The following is a 25,796-nucleotide window of genomic DNA, read 5'->3' as shown; positions in this document are numbered from 1 at the left end:
CCCCCCCCCCCGGCGCCGCCAAGATGGCGCCGCCCACGCCGCTGCTCGCGGGTGCGTCGGGCCGGGCCGCGCCGGGAGGCGGGCGCGGCGTCGGGCTGGGGCGGTCCGGGTCCGCCAGTACCCTCCACCCGTCCCCTCCGCAGGGAGCGCTGCCGCGGCGTGGCCGAGCTCGGCCCTGGCGCCCTTGGCGGTGCCGCTCCCGGGGCCGGGCAGGGCTCGCCGGGCCGTCTCCGTGGGTGCCGCCGCTCGGCCCGGCACCCCGCGAGAACTCCCGGGGCCGCGTGTCCGGGGTTCGCCCTTCGGGCGCGGGGGGGTTCTCGCGGGGCTCGGTCGGTGCCAGGGCTCTTAAGAGCGCTCGCTCTTCTGAGCATCTCCCTGTTCAGCTGCCCCTGACAGCAGGGAGATGTATTTTCCTTCTCTGTGTTTCTAAGCCTTAAAAACCGTATTTGCCTTCGCCTGGGTCGGGGGGGTGCAGCTTCTGCGGGTGGATTTTGGGCCGCTCGGTGCTGTCTGTAACCTGTTGTAAATCTGGATCTCAATGGGTGCCCTGATGGCAGAGAACAGGCTGCAGGCAGGGGTGTGCAGCTTGTGGCTTGTATTTAGGGTGTGTTAAAAGGTCCCTTTGGGGTCTGTCAGGGCCTGAACCCCAGGAAATTGCATTCAGACATGAGAAAAACTGCTTTGCTGCGAGGTGGGGGCATGAGCTGCCCAGGGCTCTGGGTCCCCATCCCGGCGGCTGGGCTGGGGGCTCAGGCACACCTCACGTCCTGGATGCCCTTACAGCAAGCAGGGGAACGTCTGTGCCTGTTTTAGGGTTCACAACTTAGCACAACTGCTTTGGACAATTTGAAATGAGTTCCTTGTTTCCATTTCAGTGAGAGGGTCCGAAGGGCTGTACATGGTGAACGGGCCCCCCAGTTTCACAGAGAGCTCGGCGTTCCAGAGGTACTGCTGTCACTGGCTCTGATCTTTTGTGCAAAAAACCCGGTTTTATAAAAAGTAAAGATAGATTCTGGAATTGGAAAATGTGTAAATATAGGTGAATTATTTCTTCCTGTTCCTGATTCAGGAGATGGATGGTTTGGGAGGCTTTGTGCTTGCCTGAGGTGTGACTGCCAGGTGACAGTCCCTGAACAGGGGCAGCAGGGACCGCAGGGCTCATCGAGGGCACAGCAGGAAATGTGTTGCTTTTTGGTTTTGTTAAAAAATCTTCACTTGGGCGCCATTGACGACTCATGCACATTTCTTATTTCTTTAGGGACTCTGGAAAAAATTGCAAAGCTGTTGCTTTTAGCAAGGATGGCTCTCTCTTTGCCTGGTGCAATGGAGAAAAGTGGGTGCATTTTATGTTCTTAATCTTAAATTTGTGTGAAATAAATTGGATCAGTTATGCCCTGTGACTCTTTTCTGTGTAAAGCCTGTTGCTGTTAGTGCAAGTATTTGCCTGCACATTTTAAATGCAGTTTATGTTTGCATTCTTCACAGTAGTGGCTTTGTTTCCTGACTCTCAGATGAAATATTTGCTGTTCTCCAGTGTATAATGCACCCATTCCTGTGTAATCTGCACGTGCTTTATTTGTTTGGTTGGTTTTTTGTTCACAGCTCCCAGTACCTGGTTTCTGGGATGAATTAATTAGTAAAGCCCACAGGAAATAAAGACTCTGTGCACCTTATGTACCAACATCACAACATTCCTTTTTTGTAGACCAGGTGCATTTTAGAGTTCACTCTCTTCTTCAGAGCTTACAGATAAAAATACATGTTCTGTTTTGATCTGTGCTCTCACTTTTTCTGTCATGCCTGGGTATCTGGTTTTAAAATGTGCTCTTCCAAAAAATGTAGTAAAAGCGGGAAGGGAAGAAAGCTCTTCTAATTGTGTTACATTGGCTAAATTTGGGACAGACTTAGGAGAGTCAAATACATGAACAGTTCTCTTAGCAATTAATTAACTATTGTAAGCATGTTTTATTGAAATAGCGTCTTTTTGTTCCAGAGTAAACGTTGTTAATGTCACCAGAGCTGAGTTACTGCGTTCCTTTGATCTCCCAAAGGCAGTTTGCCTTGAATTCTCGCCACAGAATAATGTTCTGGCCACGTGGCAGCCCTATGCAAGTGAGTATTGTGGCAGCTGGGCAGGCACCCGGCGTGTGTGCACATCTGAAGTGGGCTGGCAGCCTCTCCAGGACCTGTCTGCTCTCTGTAGGACATTTACTGGCTCAATGAGCAGTACAGAAAGTGCATGAAGGGTCTGTGGGTGATCAGGGACACGGTGGTGGAGCGAGGGATGCCATCCTACAAACACTGAGTCAGAGGGACGTGCTGCAGTTACTGTGAGTGAACCCCGTGTCTCCACGCACCGGGAGGTGGTCATGGTGCTGTGTGTGGGCAGTGTCTGTGCAGGCAGGTTGTGTTCCTGTGCAGACAGGGCACGTCAGACGCCTTCCTGCAGGAGTTGTGTCCTCCCCTGGCTGCAGTGCCTGAAGTGTTGTCCCTGTCCAGGGCTTTATTCCCTTCCCTGCCTCTGCAGGGGTTCTTCCTGACTGAGAGAGCCTCAGTCCTGTTTGAGCAGTGTGTCCTTTGCAGACAGTGCAAATGCTGCCTCAGGAAGAGCTGGGCAAGAGCTGGGCCTTGGGAAATGGCCTGGGACAGGCTGTAGGATGAGAGAAAGCAGCAGAAACTGTGAGCTGTTCAGGGTCTGTCCTGAATCACTGACAGCCATAGGCAGGCTGTGGTATCTGGGGTAAGGAGGAGGGTACAGAGAGTTTAAAAGCAGCAGAACTATTTTGCATGTCTTGCAGAGAAAGCTGTGACTTCCATGGGATGGACAAAATCACGGCACTCCCATGAGAGCAAAATGTAAGAGTGGAGAACGTGCCTCCATTGTTTGCCACAAGGATGGTTTTTGATTTTGGTTAAGAACAAGCATTAAAGAGCTGTGCAGGTGGTGTTGGCCCCAGCCCTGCAGTGGGGAGTAGAAACCCTACACCTTCAAATGTGAGTTCTTTCTGCAGAGGGAAAGACTGAGGTTAATAGGTGCAGCAATCAGCAGCCATGGGTTTGGCCCCCCAGGGGCAGGATGCTGCTTGTTAGAAGTTCCTGCGTGGGTGGGTGTTTGCAGAGCTGTGAGGTGGGGTGTCCTGGTGAAGCAGGTGAGGTGGGGTGTCCTGGTGAAGCAGGTTTAATCCCCAGGTGAGGTGTCCTGGTGAAGCAGGTTTAATCCCCAGAGACCACCGTGTTTTCTTGCAGCTGGGAAGGATGGCACAGCGGGGGTGCCCAACCTGCAGCTCCATGATCTGAGAACCGGAAAATGCTTAAAGTCCTTCATCCAGAAAAAGATGCAGAACTGGTAAATAACCCTTCCAGATGCTAATTGTTTGCAAAGAAATTCAGTTTCCAAAGTCTGATCCAGGTAAATGGAGCTGGTTTTGTGGTGTTGGCTTTCAAGGCAGTGCCTGCTGCTGACTAAAGGCCAGTCTGGGCTTGTGAGTGTCAATGTGCAGCTCATTGTTAATTCACCCTCCTTTTGCACCACAGACGAAGCTGGGCAGGCAATAACTGAGTCCACTTGCATATTTTTTGCTATGCAGATGTTATTTGTCCATAATATGAAACATATCATATTAGACCTTGCTGAGCTTTAGAAAGGGAGGGGAAAACAATCCTGGAGAGCTAAAGATGAGCATGATTTAGTGTTTCTGACTTTTCCTTTGAATTGCAGGTGTCCTTGCTGGGCAGATGATGAAAGCATTTGTGCCAGGAATGTGAACAATGAAGTGCACTTCTTTGAAAACAACAACTTCAGTACGCGAGTATTTCTCTACATTTCATTCATTCTGTAAATACTGCTTCTTTTGGGGGGTGGTTTTCTTTTTCAAGTTTTTCCTTGTTTCTTCTTTGCTTGCTTTATATTTTAAATATTGCCTATATTCTATTTGAATTTGGAATTCAGAATCATTATGCTTTACTGAGCTCTGTTTTCACTTATTTATCTTTTCACTGGCATATGTGGTATGAAATGCATCTGATTTTCAGTTAAAGAGGCTTGATTCTATATTCTTTCTCATGTAATGAGATCCAGGAAATTGTCAGTAGAGAATGTGATGTGTGATTACTTCTGTGGGTTATGTGTGTTCTGTCAATAAACTGTTAAGAAATGGCTTGTTAAAAATTTGTATCAATGGCAAATATGAAGTAGCGAAGCCTGAAAATTTTTACCAAGGAGATTTAATACTGGTGGTGGAATATTTGGAGTCAATAGAAGTCAGAAAGGGAACAGGGAGGAAAAAAGTAGGGGTTTAAAAATTAATTAGAACAAAACCGTAAAGGAATTAAAGAAAACTGAGGGGAGAACACTGTGTGATTTTGGTTTTGTGTTCTTTGTTTTAAATGTAAAGCTGATACAAGAATTACAGCTATAAAAGATGGGGTTTCCTGAGAATTAGCCCTGCTGATGTTAATGAAGCTGTGGGAAGCAGGGAATATCAGTCTCAGCAGGAGGTCTGCTGGCAGTGCACATTCCTGGCTGCAGTGAGGCTCTGGGGTGCTGCTGTTCCCAGCAGCTGTTTGTGGAAAGAATTCAGCCAAGAACAGGCCTCTGAGTGCTTCCTGTGGGGAAGGTGTGAGGGCAGAGCCGCTGTCTCTGTAATGGTGCCTGTTCCCTGGATGTGGCTGAAGCCAGCCCAGGTAAGGTGAAGAACACCTGCTTTAAGCACAAGTGTTCACTTGGGATTTGCAGGCTTCCTGTGCTGTTTGAACTTCCACATACTAAATACTGGGCTTCAGACCTAGGCTTGGTTCAAGTTGGTTTTGTAAATAGAACTGTGATGAAATGGGAAAGTAATGGCTGTTTGCCTAGTAAAAGAACTCCTTTATGGTTACCCTTACTGATCTGTGTTATGCAGGATACAGCCCCATAGAAGGGTGTGGTTAGGTCATCCAGGTAATGTGGTTTGTCATTAACATCACACATCTGTGGCCTTTTTCTTTGCAGACACCATTGCAAATAAGCTGCATTTACAGAAGGTCAGTGATTTTGTGTTGTCCCCAGGAGCACAGCCAACCAAGGTACTTCTGATCCCATTTCCAATCTTTTTCTCGGTTTTCTTAAAAAAAAAAAAAAAAAGACTGTGATGTTAATACAACACAGTGGTAGTAGCTGTGGGCTGTGCTTTGAGCTGCAGTGACTCTGGTGGCTGTTGCAGGTTGCTGTGTATGTCCCGGGCAGCAAAGGGGCCCCGTCCTTCGTGCGGCTCTACCAGTACCCCAACTTCGGGGGCCCGCAGTCGGCGCTCGCCAACAAGAGCTTCTTCAAGGCTGACAGGGTGACAATGCTGTGGAACAGGAAAGGTACAACAGCTGTGTGCTGGAACTTTTACATTCCGCCCATTTTGGACTGTATTTCTTTGTTCACTGTGGGGGGGTTTGCGTTTAATTTGCATATGCAGATAAACCCTGAGGACAGCCATTAATGCCAGCACAGTGTTAAGATGCAGTTCTGCCCACCCCGGAGTGCTCAGCACTTTCCTGTGACTGTCACGATTTTGTATGTTGTAACTGAGAGTGTTCTATACATGCTGGTAAATCCTGGAGTTGAATAGCAAATTCCTATATAAATTTGCATTCTGTGTTGATAGTGTATTTAGATTGTAAATATAAGACCAGTTTGTGCTCTGGTATAATCTTAGATTAAGATTAGAATTGTACATATGCAGACATGTCACAACTGGAATGAGCTGACAGGGCTCTGTGCTTTGCTGTTTGTTAGCAACAAGCTGTTTCAGAGTAATTTTGTAAAAACCACTTCAACTCACGTAGTTTGTAATACAGGGAGGGTGTTACACACACGTGGAAACCACGCATGAGCACATGGCTTTGGATAACAGATGTGCAAACAGCAGCTGTTGGTGGAACGTGTTACTCAAGGGCTGATCAGGAGCTTTGGTTTCTGTCTTAGAAATATTGTTTTTATGGCTGCAAAGTACGTTCACTGGCTTGTGATCCAGCAGTGAATGAGCAGATGGAGCTTACACTTTCCATCTGGTGCGTTTGGGTTAACATCAGAACAAACTCAGTGCAGAAGAGGATGATGCCAGCGCTGTCACACAAGGAGCCAGCTAGAACTCCTGGCAGAGCGATTCCCCTTTGTGCAGTGCAGCGTTTGCAGGGGTGGTTTGTGCAGTGGCTGGTGTGGTTTGCAGCAGCTGTGCTGCACTGACTGTGTCTGTTCCCAGCCACGGCCGTGCTGGTGGTGGCCAGCACCGAGGTGGACAAAACGGGGGCATCGTACTACGGGGAGCAGACCCTGCACTACATCGCGGCCAACGGGGAGAGCGCCGTCGTGCAGCTGCGTGAGTACGGCCTGGGGGACGGGCTGCTTAGTGCACTGCAGGGAGCTTCAGAACACAATCAAGTGCTTTTACCAAAAAATCCTTCACCACTTTTTTTTTTTAAACCTCTGGAGTAAGATGTTGGGGTTTGTGGTTTGTTTTTTTTCTTAATTGCTATATTATCTTACCTTTGATATACTTGGAGTGAGTGGTGCCTCATTCCCTGTGGAGTTGGACTTCTGGTTGCTTTTGAAGGTCCAGTTTTGAAGCTTTTTTCCACACTGGCATTTGCAGAGGGAGTTGGTTCCTGACTAAGACGTGGTGCTGCTGCAGGCTCTGCCTGAGCTGTGGAGCCCACATGGAGCTGCCCTCATCTACCAGATGTCATTTTCTGTCACACTTGTGTCTCTGAGCTGCACTGGGTTAATGTCACTGAAAAGGTTCTGAAGGGGGACACACAGACAGTGTGATTATACACCCTCCTTTCAAAAGATAATGAGACTTCAGAGTGACAACAGGAATGAACCATTTAATTCAGTTGCAGATTTTGGGTCAGCTCTGGATTAAGGATTCAGTAATGTACTTGGCATTTGTCTGAACTATGGGTAAAGATATCCAGATTATGAAAAGTTATAATGGCCTGTGGTTCGTATTTATCCCTGGATATATTATGCAAATTTTCATCACTAATTCATCATTCTTCAGTATCTCCTAATGTTCCAACCCATAGAATATCTTCTAACAGTACCAAGTTTTGATCAGGATGTGTGAAACCATTTCTGTGTGCTCACTCACATTAAAATCGGGTTTATAAAATACTGTGCATGGGTGTTGTCCAAAGGTAACTTAGGTTACTATTGCTTACCACTGCAAAGCTGAGCTACACAATATTTCTTAGATTAAAAAAAGAGGAACTATTATCCAGCTGGTATAAAACTCCTGTTTTCGCAGGTTTCCAGTGGGACAGTTTAAGAAGGTCCTGAGGTCATACTTGAGTAACGAGGAAAAAAAATAAAGGATTTTTTTTACATGACAAGCTATGCTTACTGTAAAAGTGCTGGTGCTGACCCTACAGAGGTAATTTGGAATGGCTGCAGTTATTGTTGCAAACCGTAACTAAAGTTATGAGAACATAAAAGGCTGTTTCTCCCTCTGTTGTTAGCAGAATTAATTTTCACTGTCAATAATTGCATCACACCGTTTTTGCAAAGCATGAAGAGTTGCTGTGGATTTTATTTTGGCTCGCACTGAAAAAATGCAACCTCCCAACAGTTGTCTGTTTTTCCTTTTCCTTTAGCAAAAAACGGCCCTATTTATGATGTTGCCTGGAGCCCCAATTCTCTTGAGTTCTGTGCTGTGTACGGTTTCATGCCTGCCAAAGCCACAATTTTTAACCTGAAATGTGACCCCGTGTTTGATTTTGGCACTGGGCCTCGCAACGCTGCCTACTACAGCCCCCACGGACACATCCTGGTGCTGGCAGGGTTTGGGAACCTCAGGGGGCAGATGGAAGTGTGGGATGTTAAAAACTACAAACTCATTTCCAAACCCGTGGCCTCGGATTCCACGTACTTTGCGTGGTGTCCCGACGGGGAGCACATTGTGACAGCTACGTGTGCTCCCCGGCTCCGGGTCGGCAACGGGTACAAGGTGTGGCACTACACGGGCTCCGTGCTGCACACCTACGAGGTGCCAGCCAACGAGGAGATGTGGCAGGTGTCCTGGCAGCCCTTCCCCGACGGGGTGTTCCCGGAGAGAGCGGTGAGGTACCCGGCGGTGCCCAGCGAGGTGCCCGGTGCGGAGCCGAAGCCTGCGCAGGCGTACAGACCTCCTGCCCTCAGGAACAAGCCCGTGACCAGCTCCAAGCTCGTGAGTAGCAGTGTCCTGGGGGAATGAATTGTCGTGTCTCATGGCTTTGTCTGCTTGGAGCTTGGCCTCCTGTATGTGTGCGTTTTGGAGGAGGAACATGAGGAGGGGAACTGGGCTGACAGCAGCACTGAGGGGGTTTGGAGGGATTTGGATAACCCTCTTTGGCACTTTCCTCACGCTCTGCAAGGTGTGCTGGGAAACTCCTGTTTCTTTGGCCGAAATACTGTCCTGTCACAAAGCATTTGCAGACTTTAATAATGCTCTCTGCAGTGTGCACTAGAACACTAAACTGCACATGTGGTTTGCAGTGAAACTGGGCGCTCTGGTTAGGACAGAAACCTCTGATTTGGGTGACCTGACTCACCAGTCTGAGCCCAGCCAGCCTGGGGGTTGACTGGCCTCCCAAAAGCCACTCTTCTTTGGTTTTTTTTCCTAAGGTAAGTTTATTTGTTAGAAAGAGATTGGATCAGTAGAAAGTCAGCTGCAGCTTAAACACCTTTCAGTACAGTGACCTACTTGTCTAATTAGTTTCTTTTCTGCAGGTTTTCAAAGTAGGCTGAGTAGCAGCACCCTTGGTGTTTGAGTCCCAGAGAGCTTTGATTTTGAGCCTGGTGCTTTTGAAGGAGACTCAGCCTGTGAACTGTGCTCACAAACCATCCACGAGCAGAGGGAGTAGGGAGAAGACACATTAAAAAAATAATTCTGTTTACTTATGGGCAAAAAAATCTTGTTGTATGCATTAAAACAATACAGCACCACAGTTGTTATCTTAAAAACACTGAACAACCCTCCCTTCTCATCCCCCATGGTCCCCCAAAAACCCTCCATCTCCCTTCCCAGCACCCAGCCTTCCTCTCTGGTCACCAGGAGTTTTGAGTCAAACAGCTGTCAACAACAGCAAAATGCCAAGCTCTGCTCACTTTGTGCTGGGTTATTCCTCTTGGATTTTATTTCCCCTCAAAATAGAAAACATCATGATTTTGTTATTTTATCAGAAATCTATGAAATTTTTAGGATGCACAGGGTAGTCCCATCTAAGCTTGAGTGGATGAGTTTGAAACCCTTGTCACAGTCTTTGGCTACTCCAAGGAATGCATACTTTTATTCCTCCCTTCCTTTCTTTGTTTTTCCTTCCTTTCTGGTTCATCTTTGCATATGATGTTGTCTTAGGTAGGTTTTGGGTTTTCTGTGCCAACTGGGAATAGAGGCTTTTAACTTCATTTTGTGTATCCTGCAGCACGAGGACGAGCCACCCCAGAACATGAAACCCCCTTTGGGAGGTGGTGATAAGCCACTGTCTAAAACAGCTCTCAAAAATCAGAGGAAACATGAAGCAAAGAAGGCTGCTAAACAGGTACTGCGGAAGTCGTTCTTTCAAGGATAATGTTAGTTAGTTAATTAGTTTTCCCAAAGGACACTGGTCAGTCTCAGAGCAGTGACCTGTGCACGGAGAGCCCTCCACACATCTCGCCTGTGCTGCGGTGTGGGGAGGGCAGCAGAGCTCAGCCAGACTAAAGCAGGCATAAAAGCATGACTTAGAGTAACAGCTTTGGGGAGTTGCTGTGAATGTCAACTGAAATCAGTGTGGAGACAAAGTAATTCTGGCCTTTCACCTTCTGCAGAGCGTGTTTTGGTGTTGGGTGGGAGGTCAGAATGGGCCGGGTACTGGGATGTGTCCCCAGCAGGACAGGGCTGAGGTGTGTTTTCAAGGCAGACCAGGGACAGGCTGTTTGTCACCCCTTGACTTGCTATTCTTTGACTAGGTAGAAAAACGTCAGCTTTTGGTATTAGCCTTCCAATTCCTACAAACCTCTGAAGCAATAATTTCTTTAAATAAGGTTTTTTAGATTTCTTGCACTGGTTTTGAGCCCTTTCTTTTGCTTCAGAGACAATGATCCAGTCTGCTTTATAAAACATTTGTGTATGTGTTTATCATGTCACCCTTACTGACATGTGCTGTATATATGGTTGGTGTCTTGAGGAAGTAGAAATTCAACAAGAAACAGCATGTGAGTTGTTCTAGATAAGCCTTTGTCCCTGGAAAGAGATCCAGAGGTAATGCAATATGTCAGAGCAAGTCGTGCACGCATTTTGGAATACACCAGCAAACTAGTGAAAGAAGAAATACTAAATGGATGCCTTAAAGTGATTAAAGACATTTTTCAAGCTCTTTGCAATCCAATGTATTTTCTGGATCATGCATTTCTGTCTACAGGAGGCCAAAGCTGATGCAAACCAGGGCCCTGCCCAGGCCCCAGCGCCACAGAACGCCCCACGGAACGCTGTGCCTGCCACCACCACGGGAGATCCTGAAGTGGACAAGAAGATAAAGAATTTGAAAAAGGTGAGGCTTTTTTTTTTTTCTAACAGAACGATGTCTCCAAGACCAGCGTGAGGGTGAGGTGAGCTAGGCTCAGGAGGATGCATTTACATCCATGGTAGTGTCCTGAATTTGTAGCCAGCTTCCTCTGCTTTCCCAGCGTGTGCAGCAGTGGAGGCCATGGCATGGCAGAGCTCCTGAAGGGCCCATCAGAGGTGGCAGAGCAGAACCACTGCCAGCTGCAGGGGGGAGTATTCCAGGCTCCAGTTAGGAATGCTGTGGAGATGCAGCCAGTCCCCAGCTGAGGGGCAGGTTGCACTGAAAGGTGTTGGTGCTCAGACAGGAGCTGTGTGGGCTCCATGGTTGTTGGGTCCTGGGTCCAACAAGGGAACCATGCCTTTGTGGTTGGCCTTGTGGTGCAAGTGTGAAGTTTACTGCCAGTCTTGAGAATTCTTGGATTAAATAATTTCAGAACAGAAATTGTTTAGTTCAGGCTAGAGAACTTCTCACATTTCTCTTGGCCACCTTCTGCTTTTTATTGTCTCTGGATTAACATTCCAGGCTTTCTGAGGAAAATGTGTGAAGAAGAGAGATAGTGATGGAGTAATTTCTGAGTTTGGATCCAGCCCTTCAGCGAGACAGTGAATGGTGTTCGTTTCAGAGAGGAGGAAGTGCTGCTCTTCTCTAGGTTTTGTTCTTGAAAGAAATGTTTGTTGTAGGTGGGAAATTCTGGATTGAGTATCTGGAGATTCTTAAAGGGAATGTGCCTTCTGGAGGCAGAGACCTGCCTCTAGATGCCTCAGGCAATTGCAAGTGGAACAACTGCTAAGACTTTTTTTTTATTCTTGATTCACCAATATTTTGTGTTAGAGTGGCTTTTTGTATTTTTTTTTACAGAAGCTAAAGGCAATTGAGCAGCTGAAAGAACAGGCAGCTGCCGGCAAACAGCTTGAGAAGAATCAGGTATGGTTAAGATCTGTGCAGTTTATTCAAGGTTAATTTTATAATAAGCTACATCTGTGACATCTTATGCTTTTTTTTTGTTCTAGGTAGAGAAGATTCAGAAAGAAGCTGCTCTCCTTAAAGAACTGGAAGATCTAGAACTGGGTGTTTAAAACTTGCTGGAGCTCCAGTGTGGCGCTAACATGAAGTTCATGCAAAATGTAGTTTATTATTAACTTGAACACAGTAAAATGTTTCAGCAAACGGCTAAGGGTGTGAAAGTCCACAGCAATGCACATTTGCCTTTAAAAAAGTTTTCCTAAAGATTTGTGCACTTGTGAAACCATAAAGTAATGAATATCCATCAGCCAGTTCTGCTGCTGTTCCACCCAGAAATATGCTCCTTTTCTGGAGCATATTGCCTAAAATAGTCTGGTTTTCCTTGTTCGGGTGGGGAGAGGGAAGCCGATGAAAACATTTGATAGATTTATTATATTTAAAAAGAGATGCGATCTTTATGCAATAACGGAATGTAGATAAAAATAAAGAGCATTTAATAGTAAAGAAGCGTGTTTGTTCCGTTGCAGGGCCCCTTTAACCGCCGCGGGCTCGGCGCCCGCCGCTCCCTCAGGGCCCTCCCGTCCTCCCCTCACGGACACCGCGGGCCCGCCCCCCGCGCCCGCGTGACCTCGGCGAGGCGGCGCGCGGAGCCTCGGCTGCGGCGGCGAGATGCGACCGGCGGGGCTGCGGCTGCTGCTGCTGCTGCTGCTGGCGGCGCTGGCGGCGGGACCGGGCGGCGGCGCCGCGGCGGAGCAGGGCGGGCTGCCGGCGAAGAAGCTGCGCATGGCCTACGCCACCGGGCCGCTGCTCAAGTTCCAGATCTGGTGAGGGGCGCCCGCCAAGATGGCGGCGGCCAAGATGGCGGCGCCCGCCAGGCCTTCGCCTTCCCCTCCCTCCCTCCTTCCACTCCCTCAGCGCTGCCGCGGCCTCGCTCGCTCACTCTTACCGTCCTGGAGGGGCCGCCCGCGGTGCCGGGGGCCGCGGGGGAGCCGCCCCGCGCCGGGCGAGCTGCCGGTGTGCCAGGCCCGGCTGGGGCGTGGGAGGCGGCAGCGGCTGGCGGACGGTGGTCCTGCCAGTAGGACCCCCTTAAAATGCGGCCGCCCACCGTAAAAACGCGTTTTTCGGGCCCTTTGACGGCACGTGTGGCGTTCTGCTGGCGCGGGCTTACGTTTGGAAGGGATCGATGTTTTAGTAAAGGCTGCAGTTCTGTGTGTGTTTTGGTGCAGTGCTGGGGCTGCAGTCGGGCCGCTCGGGCATCTCTGCACCATTGCGGGGGTGTTGCCGGTGCTGTGAGCGGCTCCGAGCGGGGCTGAGGCGGCCCCGGCGCACACGGAGTCTGTTTGCGGGGACAAAAACCCAACAGACCCCGGGCCTGGGGCGGGCAGGGCCCGGTGCGACCGGAGCAGAGCCCGGGCCGGGCCGTGCGTGTCTGAGGCACCGCGGGAGCGCTCGGTGGAAAATGCTGCGTTTGGGGTCTTTGGTGGCGGTTGTCACCGCAGTTTTTGCAGAGGCGGCTGCAGAAAGGCGAGGCGGAGCACAGCTCGGGAATATTCAACGCCTGCAGGTCCCGTGCCGTGCTGACACAGGCGTGGCTGGGAGCGATGTTGCCTGTCTGGGCAGTCCCACCCCGCAGAGGGACTGCGGTGTAACAGCGAGAGATTCAGGCGGCTCTCTGTGAAGAGGTTTTTTTGGCACAGAGCAAGGGTCTGCTTACGTTGACTTCCTAACGTAGTCCTAACTAACAGTTTTTTCCAGGGAAAGCAAGTGATTCGGTGCCTGTTGGGTGTTAGCAGAGTCAGTGTTGGGATGTGGAGCAAACCCGTGTCACATTAGGGTTCTCCTGCTGGGGGTTGTGATGTGTACTTTCACTGCAGATCGGTTTTTCTCTGTGGCATAAGAACTGTGGTTGTAACCTGAAGGGGTTATGATTGGGGCGAGTGCTGCTCAGCAGTGACTGACTGTGCAGCCCTCGAGCTGTGGTGACAATCCTGTCTGTGTCCAGTGTCTCCTGAGGCTACAGGCGGGTGTTTGAGGAGTACATGCGGGTCATCAGCCAGCGGTACCCAGACATCCGAATCGAAGGGGAGAACTACCTTCCTCAACCTATCTATAGGTAAGAAATGGCCAGCAGTACTGGCTGTCTGCTTTCCAGTGTTGAACACATGCATTTACACTGAAATAATGCTGGAAATGAAAACTGAAGGGGTTTTTCCATCGCGATTGCGTGCAGAATGCACACTCAGTGTTTTTTTCCCTTTCAGGTAGCTGCCTTAGTTTTCCATACAAATATCACCATCTGGATATGTTTATGATGGAACTTATGGTATCCAATCTGAAATAAATTACGTAACTGTTTTTTTTTTCCACAGTGAATTTTCCCAACTTTTCTTCATGCTGTATTGCAACATAAATTCAATTTGTTGCTCAGGCATACTCACTTAGTGACAAATCCCTGTAATGGGTTAAGGGCACAGGAGGGAAAAGTTCATTTTTTACATGAGTCATGGAGAGCTCACCTCAGGGGACAGGCTGCCAGTGTGTCCTTAGCTGCTTTTGGGGGGAAGCCCAAAGAAATTTGGAAAAAGACAAAAGGAAAATAGTGTAATTCTTGCTATTTAAAGCACTGTGCCCACGCTGGAGAGTGATGCCATAGTTACTGGGATGGCTCCTGGAGCGCTTGCTGGCCCCGTTTCTGTCGGGGTTGCAGTGATGGAGGCTGCAGGGCACAGTGCCTGTGTGAGCTGGCTCTGCCTGTGGGGAGTTCTGCCTCGCTGGGAAATGTATCAATTGAATGTATCTCTGTAACATGGAACATTTTCAGAAACTGAATCTGTTTCCCTATTCAGACATGTTTAAGTTGAAAATAAGTTCTCATTTAAGGTCTGCTGAGGAACAAGAGAATCCATGTGTGGTGTACAAGGAGGTGTCTTTCTGGGGTGCTGTACAAGAGCAGTGCCTTGCTGGGGGTATTGTTAATGTGTATTGCTTTTTTGTTTTGTTGGTTTGTTTTTTGGTTTTTTTTTTACAGCAAGATAAACTTACCTGGAAAGTTTTGTACTTCCCCTGAAACGTTTGATTGTATGCTGTCCAGATTCTTGTAGTGAGGTGATGAATTACAGCTGTGTATGGTGAAGTAGAAGCTGAACCTTTCAGTCTCTGGTGTGTTGTCTCCAACAGGCACATAGCATCCTTCCTGTCTGTCTTCAAACTAGTATTAATTGGCTTAATCATCGTTGGCAAGGACCCATTTGCTTTCCTTGGCATGCAAGCTCCAAGCATCTGGCAGTGGGGCCAAGAAAACAAGGTAAGGGACATAATTCTTTTACTTCAGAGTGACTTCACGGGTGCTCTGGGAGTCCCTCTCAGTTCTGACTGATTTGTCTTTCATAAGCAGCAGCCTTGCAGTAGCATAATTCTTATGCAATGCTTTGGGCTTTTGACAGACCCAGGTGTGATTCTGTCATCTCTTTCCAAGCTGCTACTGCTGCAGAGGGACAGCTGAGGTTAGCATTGCTGACAAAGATGATAGAAGAGTTTATTATTGTTTAGGGCTCAAGAGTAGTATTTCAGGCCAGTACTGTTGGTGTTAAAATTGCAGCTTCCCTTCTCTACTGTCTCATAACTGTTTTGCAGTTGATGTTTCCATCAGACTTCTGATAGATTGGGCAGAAATTCACTGGTGTTTAGAAAAATGGAGTTGAAATGTGGGTGTTTTGCAGAGCAGACTCTGGCATGACATTGTGGGAGAATATCCCTGTGAGTCAGTACTGATGATGCCAGGAGATTTGGGGTGTTGTACTCTGATTTAGAGTAACCTTATTCCAGATTTACTCCACTAAACCAAAGCGATTTACAGACCCTCAGACTGAGCTGCCCCGTGCCCTGGGTCTCTCACTGGCCAGTGTGAATGCCCAGAAGCTGTAATAGTTCCATCCAACGCCGTGCCCAGCCAGGCTGGCTGCTGTGCACTGCCCCGTCCCTGTGCCAGGTTCTGTGGTGTTGCAGTGACCCGTGAGAGTGTGCCCATGAGCAGGGAAAGGGAGTTAAAAAGGTGCTGGTGATGAGGGAGGAGCTGCACTGCTGGAGGTGCCATCCCATACACAGAAGATTCCAGATGAAGTGCTCAGAGATGTGCTGAAGGGCCTGTGGTTCCCGTGCACTCTGTGATTTGCCTCGCTGTGCTGTTTGTGCCTGTGCCTGATGCTCTGTGATCTGCAGTGTTGCTGTGACAGTGACAGGCAGGGTGTGGGAACAGCTGTGTTCCTGTGTCACCCTGCCAGCTCCCCTGCAGCCAGCTGTGACGGGGCTGGAGCAGGAGCATGTACCTCACCTTGGTTTGAACCAGGGCTTGGAGCTGGGGGGGCTCAGAGCTGGTTCGGTGCTTGTCTGGGGCAGGCAAGGTGCACGGTCTGTGTAAAAGGAGGGAAGGGAGGTGTCTGTGGAGGGGAACATTCCTGGAGCAGTTCCTCCACACAGGGAGTTCAGAGACACCCGTGAATGTCCAGTGCTCACTGAGAATGAACAGCAGCATGTGTGGCTGCTGTGGCTGAGGTGTGTGTGGGTCTCTGTTCCCTTCCAGGTGTACGCCTGCATGATGGTCTTCTTCCTGAGCAACATGATTGAGAACCAGTGCATGTCCACCGGGGCTTTTGAAATCACTTTGAATGGTGAGCTGAGACTTTGTTTCACGGACTCTCGTGTTGCACGTGTACACACATGAAAGCTGTGGAGCGAGGAGAATGAGGGATGGTGTGAGCAAATGTGGTGTGTGGGAATTGCTGGCCGTTCGGATCTGCAGATATCATCTATCTCAGTAAATGATGAAAATCGTAGAAGTCTTATATAGCAGTTAATACAGATGTCAGAGTAGCTCTGTAAAAACTTAAAGGGACACTTGGTGAAGCACACTACAGGACAGGGAGAGCATATAATTGGAGAGTTCATGTCCCTAGCTGATCATTTCTGACTTAAAGCACATCACACACAAAGAACGAACAAAACAGTTACTCCAAGGGACCCAACCAGGAGAGCCTTGGAATCCTAAGGAATCCATTGCTATTCACAGATTTTCAGTACCAGTGGACAGCAGTACTGTTTTTCAGGTTGAAAGGAATGTCAGTGGATATTTTGCACCTCTCCACCCATAGGATACACTTCTAAACAGAAGCATTAGACACTGCTCTCCTGGTTGGGCTGGAGCTTAGCATAGCCAGAGGTTGGAAGCATCGTTGATCCAGATGCTCTCCTCAATATAGATCAGTACCAACTCACACGGCTTCCTAGAGCTCCTCAGTTCCATGTGGACACCAGCCCTGTTTCCTGGTGCTCCCAGTGTTAACAGTGCTTTTCTCCTTCATGTGTTCTGCCCTAGATGTCCCGGTGTGGTCTAAGCTGGAGTCTGGTCACCTCCCTTCCATGCAGCAGCTTGTACAGATCCTTGATAACGAGATGAAGCTCAATGTGCACATGGAGTCAATGCCCCATCATCGATCATAGCCCCATGGAACAGCACTGAAACTCCTCGTAAGTCTCTTCCTGTCACCAGTGCGTGTGCCCGGGTGTGACAGCACGCTGGAGACTGAGCGTTTGTTCAGTTCAGTGTTTTCCTGGAGAAGCAGCCTCTGTGACAGTAAATTCCTGTGTGTGGTATCACAGGGTCTGTTTGGGTGGGAGGTTTTGGGTTGTGGCTCGTTCTGCCTGTCTCAGAACGGGAAGCTGGCGTTTCATGAGGCAGGAGAAGCTGTGTCACTGTGTGCAGGAGGCCTGATGACAGTGAGGTGTGTGGTGCAGAGACCAGAAACACGCTGCATGATGTGCCTTAGAGCAGCGTTTGTGCAGGGGATTTACATTTCCTTGGCTTGTAACCCAGCTGAATTGCACAACCTTGAAGAGCAGGACACTGTCCTGCCCTGTCCTGCTGCCAATGCTCCACAGCTGTTGGCAGCAGTGGTATTTTATGACAAAAACAATTCCACGTTCCCAGGTCATGTGTGGCTTTCAAAACACGTAGCTTATGATTCCCCTGTGCCCCAGGTGTGCTGGCTCAGTGCAGGTGTGCCCCAGCTGTGCCCAGCTGTGCTGTCTCAGTGCAGGTGTGCCCCAGCTGTGCCCAGGTGGGCTGGCTCAGTGCAGATGTGCCCAGGTGTGCTGTCTCCGTGCAGGTGTGCCCCAGCTGTGCCCTAGCTGTGCCCCAGCTGTGCCCAGGTGGGCTGTCTCAGTGCAGATGTGCCCAGGTGTGCTGTCTCAGTGCAGGTGTGCCCCAGCTGTGCCCAGCTGTGCTGTCTCAGTGCAGGTGTGCCCCAGCTGTGCCCAGGTGTGCCCAGGTGTGCTGTCTCAGTGCAGCTGTGCCCCAACTGTGCCCCAGGTGTGCCCAGCTGTGCTGTCTCAGTGCAGATGTGCCCAGGTGTGCCCCAGGTGTGCCCAGGTGCGCCAGCTGTGCCCCAGCTGTGCCCAGGTGTGCCCAGGTGTGCTGTCTCAGTGCAGCTGTGCCCAGCTGTGCCCCAGGTGTGCCCAGGTGTGCCGGCACAGGGTGTTGGCGGCAGTAACGCGGTGTCTCCCCACAGGCATTGGGTGGTGGTTCCCGGGCCGCGTGGCGCAGACCCATGAAGGCCTGTGCTGAAGACAGACGCTGTTGGTGCAGGCTGGACGCCTCTCTCGCAGCCACGTTGAGCCTCCTGGACAAACACTCAATGAGCCCCGTTTCGGTGCTGGCCGGTCCCACACTGCACAGCCACGAGTGCAATAATACTGTATAGTTTTTTTAAGACTTCATTCAACCAGTTCATAGCTCAGCAATGCAGGCATTACTAATGGTAACTTATTTTATATTCATGTTTCACACAATGGCAGATTGAGTTGATACCTAATTTTTCCTTGGAAAAAGAAAAGTTTGTTTAATCTGTTGTATTTTATATGAATTTATGTTCTTTTTGTAGTTTAAAATGAAGTTATAGGAGTGTCTGATACTGTCCTAAACTGTTGAGTAATTGACAGCTGTCTACAAATTCTCTCTAATGTGGTTAAAACAGGTTTGTATATTTTTCAAAATCTATGACAGAGTAGAAAACAGTGTGTTATATATTGAATTATATAAGCAAAATTACATGCGGATTAGTTACATCATTTGGTGACTTCAGTGAAAATTAAGATCAGCTGCTCTTTAATCATGTGGGCCAGCTCCAGCGGTTCTTCTTGGCAGTTGGAAAGATGAGCTGGGCCTTCCTGCTGTCCTGAATAGAACCCAAAAACATTAATTGAAATAAAAGAGTTCCCATTTCCTGTGTGAAGTACCGTGTTTGTCACTGATGGACATTCTTGGAATTGCAATTGAAAAACCACATAAAATGCCAACTTTCCAAGGTCACTGAGCTTGTGTCTGTCATGTGTAAGCCCCCCGAGAACCTCAGTGTGCCGGGAGGGGCACATGGGGCTTGGCCTTGTTCTTTGGGCAGCTCCACAGCTCAGGTGTGGCCACCCTGGGGAAAGATGGCCAGGTGAACCCCAGGCAGCTCTGGGGGGCTGCCAGCTGCAGCCCCTGTGGCCCAGGGACGTCTAAATGCCTGCTGAGGGCTTGGTGTTTGCAGTGCTTTAACCAGAGCTCGTCCCAGGCTGCAGCTGGTGCTCCCTGGGGCCGAGTGTAGGTGATTGCCTTGGGTACCCCGTGGTCATTTGTCTCTCTCTGCACAGGGAACCACCTTGTCTTGTACTGGCAGCTCAGCTGCCAGCAGCACTGGTGCCAGGGACACCTGGGCATCCTGCTGGTGCCACCTCATCAGGACAGCAAAGCGGTGCCTGTGTGGTGATCTGAGCAAAGCCCCCTCGTGCCTCCATTGCCAAGGTGAGCTCAGTGTGGGCTGGTGCTGCCTGCCCTGGGCGAGACCCCCGAGGGGCCGTGGGGATGAGCCCCGGGCTGCCCTTTGCTCACAGCAGGGCAGGGCCGAGGGGAGCCCACGTGAGCGTGGGGAGTGTCTCTGCTCACACCACACACGTGCTGCTCAGAGCTGTGCGTTTACTATGGCCCGGATGGAGCTGCGCAGCTCCTCGCTGACGTCGGCGGCAGCGCAGAGCTCCAGGATCTTCGCAGCCTGGCTCAGGACGTACGCGGGAGGCTGCATTTTGTTCCACTGCTCACTGGAAGGAAAGCTGATGCACCCCCGCATGCTGTTGAAGAGCTGCAGGATCCTGACCCGGAAGGCATGCAGCAGGAGCTCGTCCCTGCCCAGCCGGGCTGGGGCAGGCGGCCCCCCGGCAGCACCGACCTGCGGAGTGGAGGGAATGTGTCAGTAGAGCCACCGCAGCCTGGGACACGGGGCTTCCTTCCCCTCCCAGCCCCTGTGACACGAGCCTGTGGAGGAAGAGAGTTGCCATGGACCCTGCCCACATGGACCACAGCTCTTCTCCGTGGCAGAGCCAGGGTGACACCTGGGGACACAGCCAGGGACACCAAGGACCCAGAGGTGCTTCCCACACTGACTCCTCGCAGAGAGCCGTGGCTGGCAGGTGCCTGTCTGTGTGGGACTGGTAGGGGTACAACACTGCTTGCTTTTTGAGGGGCAGGAGCATGGGGCAACATGGGAATTAGCATGCTTCCCTATGGAGAGGAGATTCCTTGGCTGCCCCACTCCCGATGTGGGGAGCAGCTCTGCACGGAGAAATACCTGCACTTTGGTTCCCATGTTGAACTTTGCCTGTCGCCCCATGGCGAGGAAGGAGATGATGATCTTGTCCTGGGCCAGAATCCTGACCCCCACGTGCCGGTTCAAGGAGATGAAGATGGGGCTCAGTGGGACATGGGGTCCTGGTGACATGTTTGGCCACGTCCACCTTTTCACCCTGCTGCCTGCTTGGTCCAAATACTGCCCTCCCTGGATACTCATGTTTATCCTAAAAGAGAGGGAAGTGGAAACTCTGAACCCTGCAGCTCCCATGGCAGAATGTCCCTCATTCCCCCAAGGGTCAGGACAGAGGCACAGCAGGGTCAGGGTCTGTTCCCCGCCTCCCAAGGCATAGCTGGGGTCGCCTTGCTGCTCTGGGGGGCACCCCAAGCAGGGCCTATGAGCTGCTGGATTTGTCAATTTGTGGATGCTATTAAAAATACCCTTTGTGGCCTTTGCAAAGCCAGTGGAGAGCAGAGCTGCTGAACGCACCACTCATCTCCGTTGGGGTAATAGCACGTGCTCCTGCCGTCGGACTGGAACAGCGCGCGGATTTTGGCAGTCCTCGGCTCGTCTTCCTGTACTGTGCAAATCATCTGGTCTCCCTCTCGTGTAACCATGATGGCCAGGTTTCCAGATGGATAGCTTCTGCCAGGTAAGGTGTTCGTAACCCCCTGCTTTGCTGGTTGGTCTGTTATTACACACTAAATACTTCAGGGCACTACTTGGGAGTATAAAATCTCATATGGTAAAGGTGTCACCTGGGACACTGCCAGTGTTTTGCTTTGGTGGCAAAGCTCAGGTACACTTCCATACCTCCCCGGGTCAGAAAGAAGTCAGCCACAGCAATGAAAAATAACATGGGTGACTTAAAATGTTGTGGCTTTAACAGTGGGGTCCCTGGGTGAAAGTGCCCTGTTCTCTTGCATCAGACAGTAGTGACTCACACTGGTAATCCCAGGCTGTCTGTGCTCCTCTGAGGCACTGCCTGCAGCACAGACATATCTGCCATGTGCTGGTGGGACTCTGCTGGTTTGTCCCCTGGGGTCAGAATGGGACTGAGCGCTTTGGGAGCCCCCAGGGCCAGCAGGGCCCTTCTTAGGTGGCCAGAGCTCGGGAGTGGGTCTGACTGCTGGGCTGGGTGCTGGATGCAAGTGCCCATCCCTCATCAGAGCTGCTGCCTGCTCTGGGAAACCTCAGCCCAGGAGCTGTGTCAGGTGCTGCTGCTCCTCAGACAGAGCAAGTGGGAATGGTGAGCTGGGTTGTTCATGATAAAGTGAACTGGCACACATTTAAAATTAGTTATACCCCTGGACTAATGTGGGCAAGTGAGCCCTGTAAGGATACAATAACTGTGAGGTTCCATCTGGGAGCAGGGTAAGGAATTTCCTTCCATGTTTGTAGTACTTTTGCACCAATTTACTCTTCCTCACCTAAGATTAGAAGGATAAAATGGATGAGAGCAGGCTGGCACAGCTGCCTGTGAAGATGGGCAGCACCAGGCTCTGGCTGCTCGGAGCATGGACACATTCCAGGTGCACCCGTCGCCGTCGGCCGCAGGTACCTGCCTTCCTCCCCAGGGGCCTGAAACCAGAGCTGGTGACACGGCAGGACATGGGCTCCTCCATGAGCTCGAGCTTGGGCTGCTCCTCCATGAGCTCGAGCTTGGGCTGCTCCTCCATGAGCTCGAGCTTGGGCTGCTCCTCCTCGGGTTTAGGCTGCTCCTCAAGCTCAGGCTTGGGCTCCTTCTCGGGCTCAAGCTCAGGCTTGGGCTCCTCGGGCTCAAGCTCAGGCTTGGGCTCCTTCTCGGGCTCGAGCTCAGGCTTGGGCTCCTTCTCAGGCTTGGGCCCAAGCTCAGGCCCAGGCTCCTCCTTGGGCTTGGGTGTGGGCTCCTTCTTGGGCTCAGACTCAGGCTCGGGCCAAAGCTTGGGCCCAGGCCTGGATCTAGGCTCCTCCTTGGGTTCAGGCTTGGGCTCTTCCTCAGGCTCCTTCTTGGGCTCGGACTCCTCTTTGAGCTTGGGCTCAGGCTTGGGCTCAGCCTCTGGCTTGGGCTCAGCCTCAGGCTTGGGCTCTTCCTCGGGCTCCTCCTTGTGCTTGGGCTGGGGCTCCTCCTCAGGCTTGGGCTCGGGCTCAGCCTCAGGCTTGGGCTCGGGCTCCTCCTCAGTCTTGGCTACACTTCCAGCAGGCATCGGCATCTCGCCCTTGGGTGATGTGGTTCCAGCTTCGTGTGAACCTGGAGAGCACAGGGAGGGCTTGTGTGTAGTGGGGAGGGCTGGCAGTGCCCACCACGGGCTGCCCAACACCTCTGCTGGTGTGGGAATTCCTGGCTGAAATGCTTCATCCTGGGAGTCTGTCTCAAAGTATTTTCTAACAAGGGCAGCCCAAAGTGCTCAGCTATTTCAGAACAGGAGAGAACAGGATTATGATAAAAGATGTCAGTTTTTCACTTATTTGTATACACACATCTGTGTAAATAGCGACTTTTTGGGATAGGATTTGATTCCATGCACTGGAACTGACAGAGATCCCTGGTAGTGCAGAAGTCTCAGTGCCCTGCCATCCTCTCTGAAAACATGCTCATTTGTAAATCTGGTTCACCTGTTCTTAGTCAAACTCTGGTTTTAGAGCTAGACCCAAAGGTTGCTCAGTCACCCACAGCCTGGGCTAGGAAGTGGTGGAGTATCCACCTGATCAGGCAAAATGGGGATCACCCTCATTCTGGCAGTTCCTACCTCCCAAGGGCTTGGCTTTGCCACCTTGTCCTTCTCTCAGGTTAGGTTCTGTGCATCTCAGCTGGAAACCTCACATATATAAATACTGAAAGTCATGGCAAGGAGGCCCTGTCTGTGCAAGGGGGATGTGCCTGCTTTTGTGTTCTCCCGGGAGGGATGGTTTAGTACAGCTGGATCTGTACCTAATTTAATGGATTGCACACCTGACAATGAACAAACACGTCGCTCTATAAGATCCTCCTGTAGAGTTAGACACCAGCAATTCCACTGAATACATTGTTGTGATAAATGGACAAATAAATCCATAAGAAATGCCAACTCACCTTCAGTGGCAGTCGGCTCCAAAGACAGGACAGGTGACCCTCTAGACAGATGGCTCTCCTGCTGCCTGGAAAACAGAAGTGTTCCTGATAGACATTTCATGTATCCTGTTTGGAAGGCTGGAAGTACTGGATATCCCTGCCTTAGGAACACAACTTTCTGAACCTGTTTTTCTCTCCACTCACACAATTGCAAGTAATAGAGGCAGCAGAGTATCACTAAAATACTCATATCTCAGCAGAAAAGAATTGCTCCCACACAGATTCCAGTGAACAGACTCTGCCATTGCAGTGGCATCAGTTCTGCTGGCAGGAGAGTTCAACATCGTAAACAGGTTTGGATCAAGATTTTATGTGAAAGAGGAGAGCTGCCCACAAGAAAACAGCTCATCTCCAGCAATATTTTCCCTATTCTTGTGTAGCTTCCTATAAATCTGACTGTGACAGTGGTTTGGTGCGTGCTCTGTACGTAGTAGGAGGCACTTGCACTCTCAAGCTGGGAAGGATCTTCAGGGAAACCAAGTTTACTTCCAGGTGTACTGGTTTACTTTTCCTTGAGCCTGTACTGGAGGCTTAGACACTTGCACAAGCTTTGGGCCGAGAACTTGAAGAGTTCTTATGACTGGAAATTGGAATCCAAACATATGCCAGAGTTTATGGAGCAAAACAGAAATAAAAACTCCAGCTTTGTTTCAGTGCCTGAGGTAAAAGCTACACCCAAATACTGTCCCTTCCCAGAGCTGTGTCTGTGTTCTTGTCTCTGTCTGTCTCTAGATATTTCATCTGTCAGCACAGGAATTAGCACTTCACTCAGCACGTACCTTGTCTCCTCCTTGTGCAGTCCGGTTACAGAGGAGTCAGGGGGGACTGGAGAGAATCCGAACTTGTGGTGCCTGAAACAAACGTTTTTCTTCTTTCATTTGCTCTCCCCGTAGTTTCTTAATGCTCCTTTTCCCTAGGAGTTGCCTGTTGTTCCCAGTTCTCCCAGTACCTCTGGTTCTCTTGCTCCTTTGACTGCAGCTGATGGGCTTCGGAGCCGTGGTATTCGTGGGTGCTGACAGCTCTGGGAATGCTGCTGGCATCCTTGAGCCTCTTCTTCTCCTTCAGGATGAACTCGTAGAGGTCTCGGTGGCTCTTGCAGCAGAATCTCTGCAAGGTGGAAGAACCTTGAGTGCAGCCGTTCCACAGCAAATCCCTGCTCGTCCTTCCCCCAGCTTACGTATTCCATGTCCTTGGAGAAAGGGACATCCTCCGGGGAAGGGACATCCTCAAGGACAGGGACATCCTCAAGGAAAGGGACATCCTCGGGGAAAGGGAATGGCCTCAGCAGGCTGCCGCAGTACTCACATCTCGGCTCAGTGTCCTCCTCTGCCTGCAGTGACATGGGGAGAGTGGGGAGGAGGGACAGGGGGGACCAGCCCCCAGATCCCCCTGTTAGTGTGAGGAAAGAGGGCTCTGCTCAAAATGCAACATGACAAAGCGCCCAAGGGTGGTTACAACTGATCTGTGTCTGGGATATCTTGGAATGATTTAACTCAAAATATTGAGTTCAGGAAACGACCAAAAAGAAAAGCAGATCTGTGGTAAATAAATAAATAAATGCCCCCAAAGAAAGGGAATGACTGTGGTGTTTATTAGCCTTACTCCTTCGGGGGGAAGCTGAGAGCACAGAATGCTGTAGCTGAGGATTCGGATGTGTTAACCCCTTCAAACACATTGTGTGGGCTTTGGAGAGAAAAAGCTGCTGATGGCTGCAGTCGTGGGGAGTTTCTGAGGAACCAGTGACACAGAGCTGGTCACATCTGACCAGACTGAACCCGGGGTGGCTGCAGGGTGTATTTTGAGGACGGGTACTGGATACCCTCAAACAAAGTTTCCTTGCTCCCAGTCTCGTGCCTCGGATCAACTCCCTGGTGACTTTACTCTGCTAAAGGGTTACGGGGAACTCTGTACCCTGCTCGCATTCTGCGACTGTACCTATTTATTATCTACCTCCCGCTGGGAAACTCTCAGCAGCCCTTCCCCACAGCCCCGCGCCACAAAAACCCCGTCACCACCGGGGCTGCTGCGGCAAACCACTCCGGCCCGCACGGGGTGGGGAGGTGATGGGTGATGGGTGGGGGTCTTCTGCAGGGGGACGGGGATGGGGAGGTCATCCTTACCTTGCCTGGGATGGGGAGGTGATGGGTGATGGGTGGGGGTCTTCTGCAGGGGGACGGGGATGGGGGGGTGGTCCGGGCAGCCCTACCGGGCCGCCCGGACCCCCCCCCATCCCCGTCCCCCTGCCCAGCCCTTCATCCTTACCTTGCGAGTCCGTGCCGGGCCTGAGGCGGAGCCGCGCTCGGTCCCGGCGGCCCCCGCGCCCCACGCGTCACCCCGGAGACGGCAGCGGAGCGGGCGGGGATGGCCGGGCCTGGGAAGGGCCGTGGGCCGGGGCAGCCCCCTAGGGAGGGTGCGGGTGGCCCGGCAGAGCCGCGCTGTGGGGCCCTGCCCGCCCTCCTGGCCTACAGACGGGAGGCCTGGCGGACACCCGCGCACCTGCAGAAGACCCCCACCCATCACCTCCCCATCCC

General features: G+C 50.9%; 3 protein-coding genes across 6 annotated transcripts; 2 read left to right on the top strand and 1 right to left on the bottom strand.

The window, feature by feature from the left end:
* The first annotated feature begins 6 nt into the window (after window positions 1-6).
* On the top strand, window positions 7-12,024 carry EIF2A (eukaryotic translation initiation factor 2A). 4 transcript variants are annotated; one of them, XM_027647159.1, is made up of 14 exons: window positions 7-51; window positions 876-945; window positions 1,259-1,333; window positions 1,994-2,112; window positions 3,247-3,346; window positions 3,719-3,801; window positions 4,991-5,064; window positions 5,202-5,346; window positions 6,231-6,347; window positions 7,624-8,195; window positions 9,433-9,549; window positions 10,411-10,539; window positions 11,413-11,478; window positions 11,565-12,024. In XM_027647159.1, the coding sequence occupies exons 1-14, from the start codon at window positions 24-26 to the stop codon at window positions 11,628-11,630; spliced, it is 1,761 nt and encodes a 586-aa protein (XP_027502960.1). In that variant the 5' UTR covers window positions 7-23; the 3' UTR covers window positions 11,631-12,024. The 4 variants fall into 4 exon arrangements, with proteins under 4 accessions (XP_027502960.1, XP_027502961.1, XP_027502963.1 ...); XM_027647160.1 differs by lacking the exon at window positions 7-51 and adding an exon at window positions 96-117; XM_027647162.1 differs by lacking the exon at window positions 7-51 and adding an exon at window positions 141-290.
* Window positions 12,025-12,156: 132 nt separating this feature from the next.
* On the top strand, window positions 12,157-18,803 carry SELENOT (selenoprotein T). Its single transcript, XM_027647164.1, has 6 exons — window positions 12,157-12,341; window positions 13,520-13,630; window positions 14,695-14,821; window positions 16,097-16,184; window positions 16,889-17,040; window positions 18,081-18,803. The coding sequence occupies exons 1-5, from the start codon at window positions 12,187-12,189 to the stop codon at window positions 17,011-17,013; spliced, it is 606 nt and encodes a 201-aa protein (XP_027502965.1). The 5' UTR covers window positions 12,157-12,186; the 3' UTR covers window positions 17,014-17,040; window positions 18,081-18,803.
* On the bottom strand, window positions 18,381-24,555 carry ERICH6 (glutamate rich 6). Its single transcript, XM_027647163.1, has 9 exons — window positions 24,443-24,555; window positions 24,215-24,372; window positions 24,045-24,116; window positions 23,227-23,291; window positions 21,740-22,404; window positions 21,519-21,604; window positions 20,664-20,816; window positions 20,175-20,400; window positions 18,381-19,775 (listed from the first exon to the last, which is right to left on the bottom strand). The coding sequence occupies exons 1-9, from the start codon at window positions 24,449-24,451 to the stop codon at window positions 19,512-19,514; spliced, it is 1,698 nt and encodes a 565-aa protein (XP_027502964.1). The 5' UTR covers window positions 24,452-24,555; the 3' UTR covers window positions 18,381-19,511.
* Between the last annotated feature and the right edge of the window lie 1,241 nt (window positions 24,556-25,796).

Source organism: Corapipo altera, unplaced genomic scaffold (genome assembly GCF_003945725.1).
Source record: "Corapipo altera isolate COAL_440 unplaced genomic scaffold, ASM394572v1 113, whole genome shotgun sequence".
Taxonomy (NCBI): Eukaryota; Metazoa; Chordata; class Aves; order Passeriformes; family Pipridae; genus Corapipo; species Corapipo altera.
Note: the sequence above shows the minus strand (reverse complement) of the source record. Positions and strands in the feature narration are given on the sequence as shown.

What these genes read in the sequence shown, in the direction of transcription:
- EIF2A (XM_027647159.1), top strand. Translation starts at nt 24, where the DNA reads ATGGCGCCGCCCACGCCGCTGCTCGCGG. An exon ending in GAGAGCTCGGCGTTCCAGAG is followed by an intron (nt 946 to 1,258) that starts GTACTGCTGTCA and finishes TTATTTCTTTAG; the next exon opens with GGACTCTGGAAAAAATTGCA. An exon ending in CTTTGAAAACAACAACTTCA is followed by an intron (nt 3,802 to 4,990) that starts GTACGCGAGTAT and finishes TTTTCTTTGCAG; the next exon opens with ACACCATTGCAAATAAGCTG.
- ERICH6 (XM_027647163.1), bottom strand. An exon ending in TCAGGCCCCTGGGGAGGAAG is followed by an intron (nt 21,605 to 21,739) that starts GCAGGTACCTGC and finishes TTCTAATCTTAG; the next exon opens with GTGAGGAAGAGTAAATTGGT. An exon ending in TACCCCAACGGAGATGAGTG is followed by an intron (nt 20,401 to 20,663) that starts GTGCGTTCAGCA and finishes CCTCTCTTTTAG; the next exon opens with GATAAACATGAGTATCCAGG.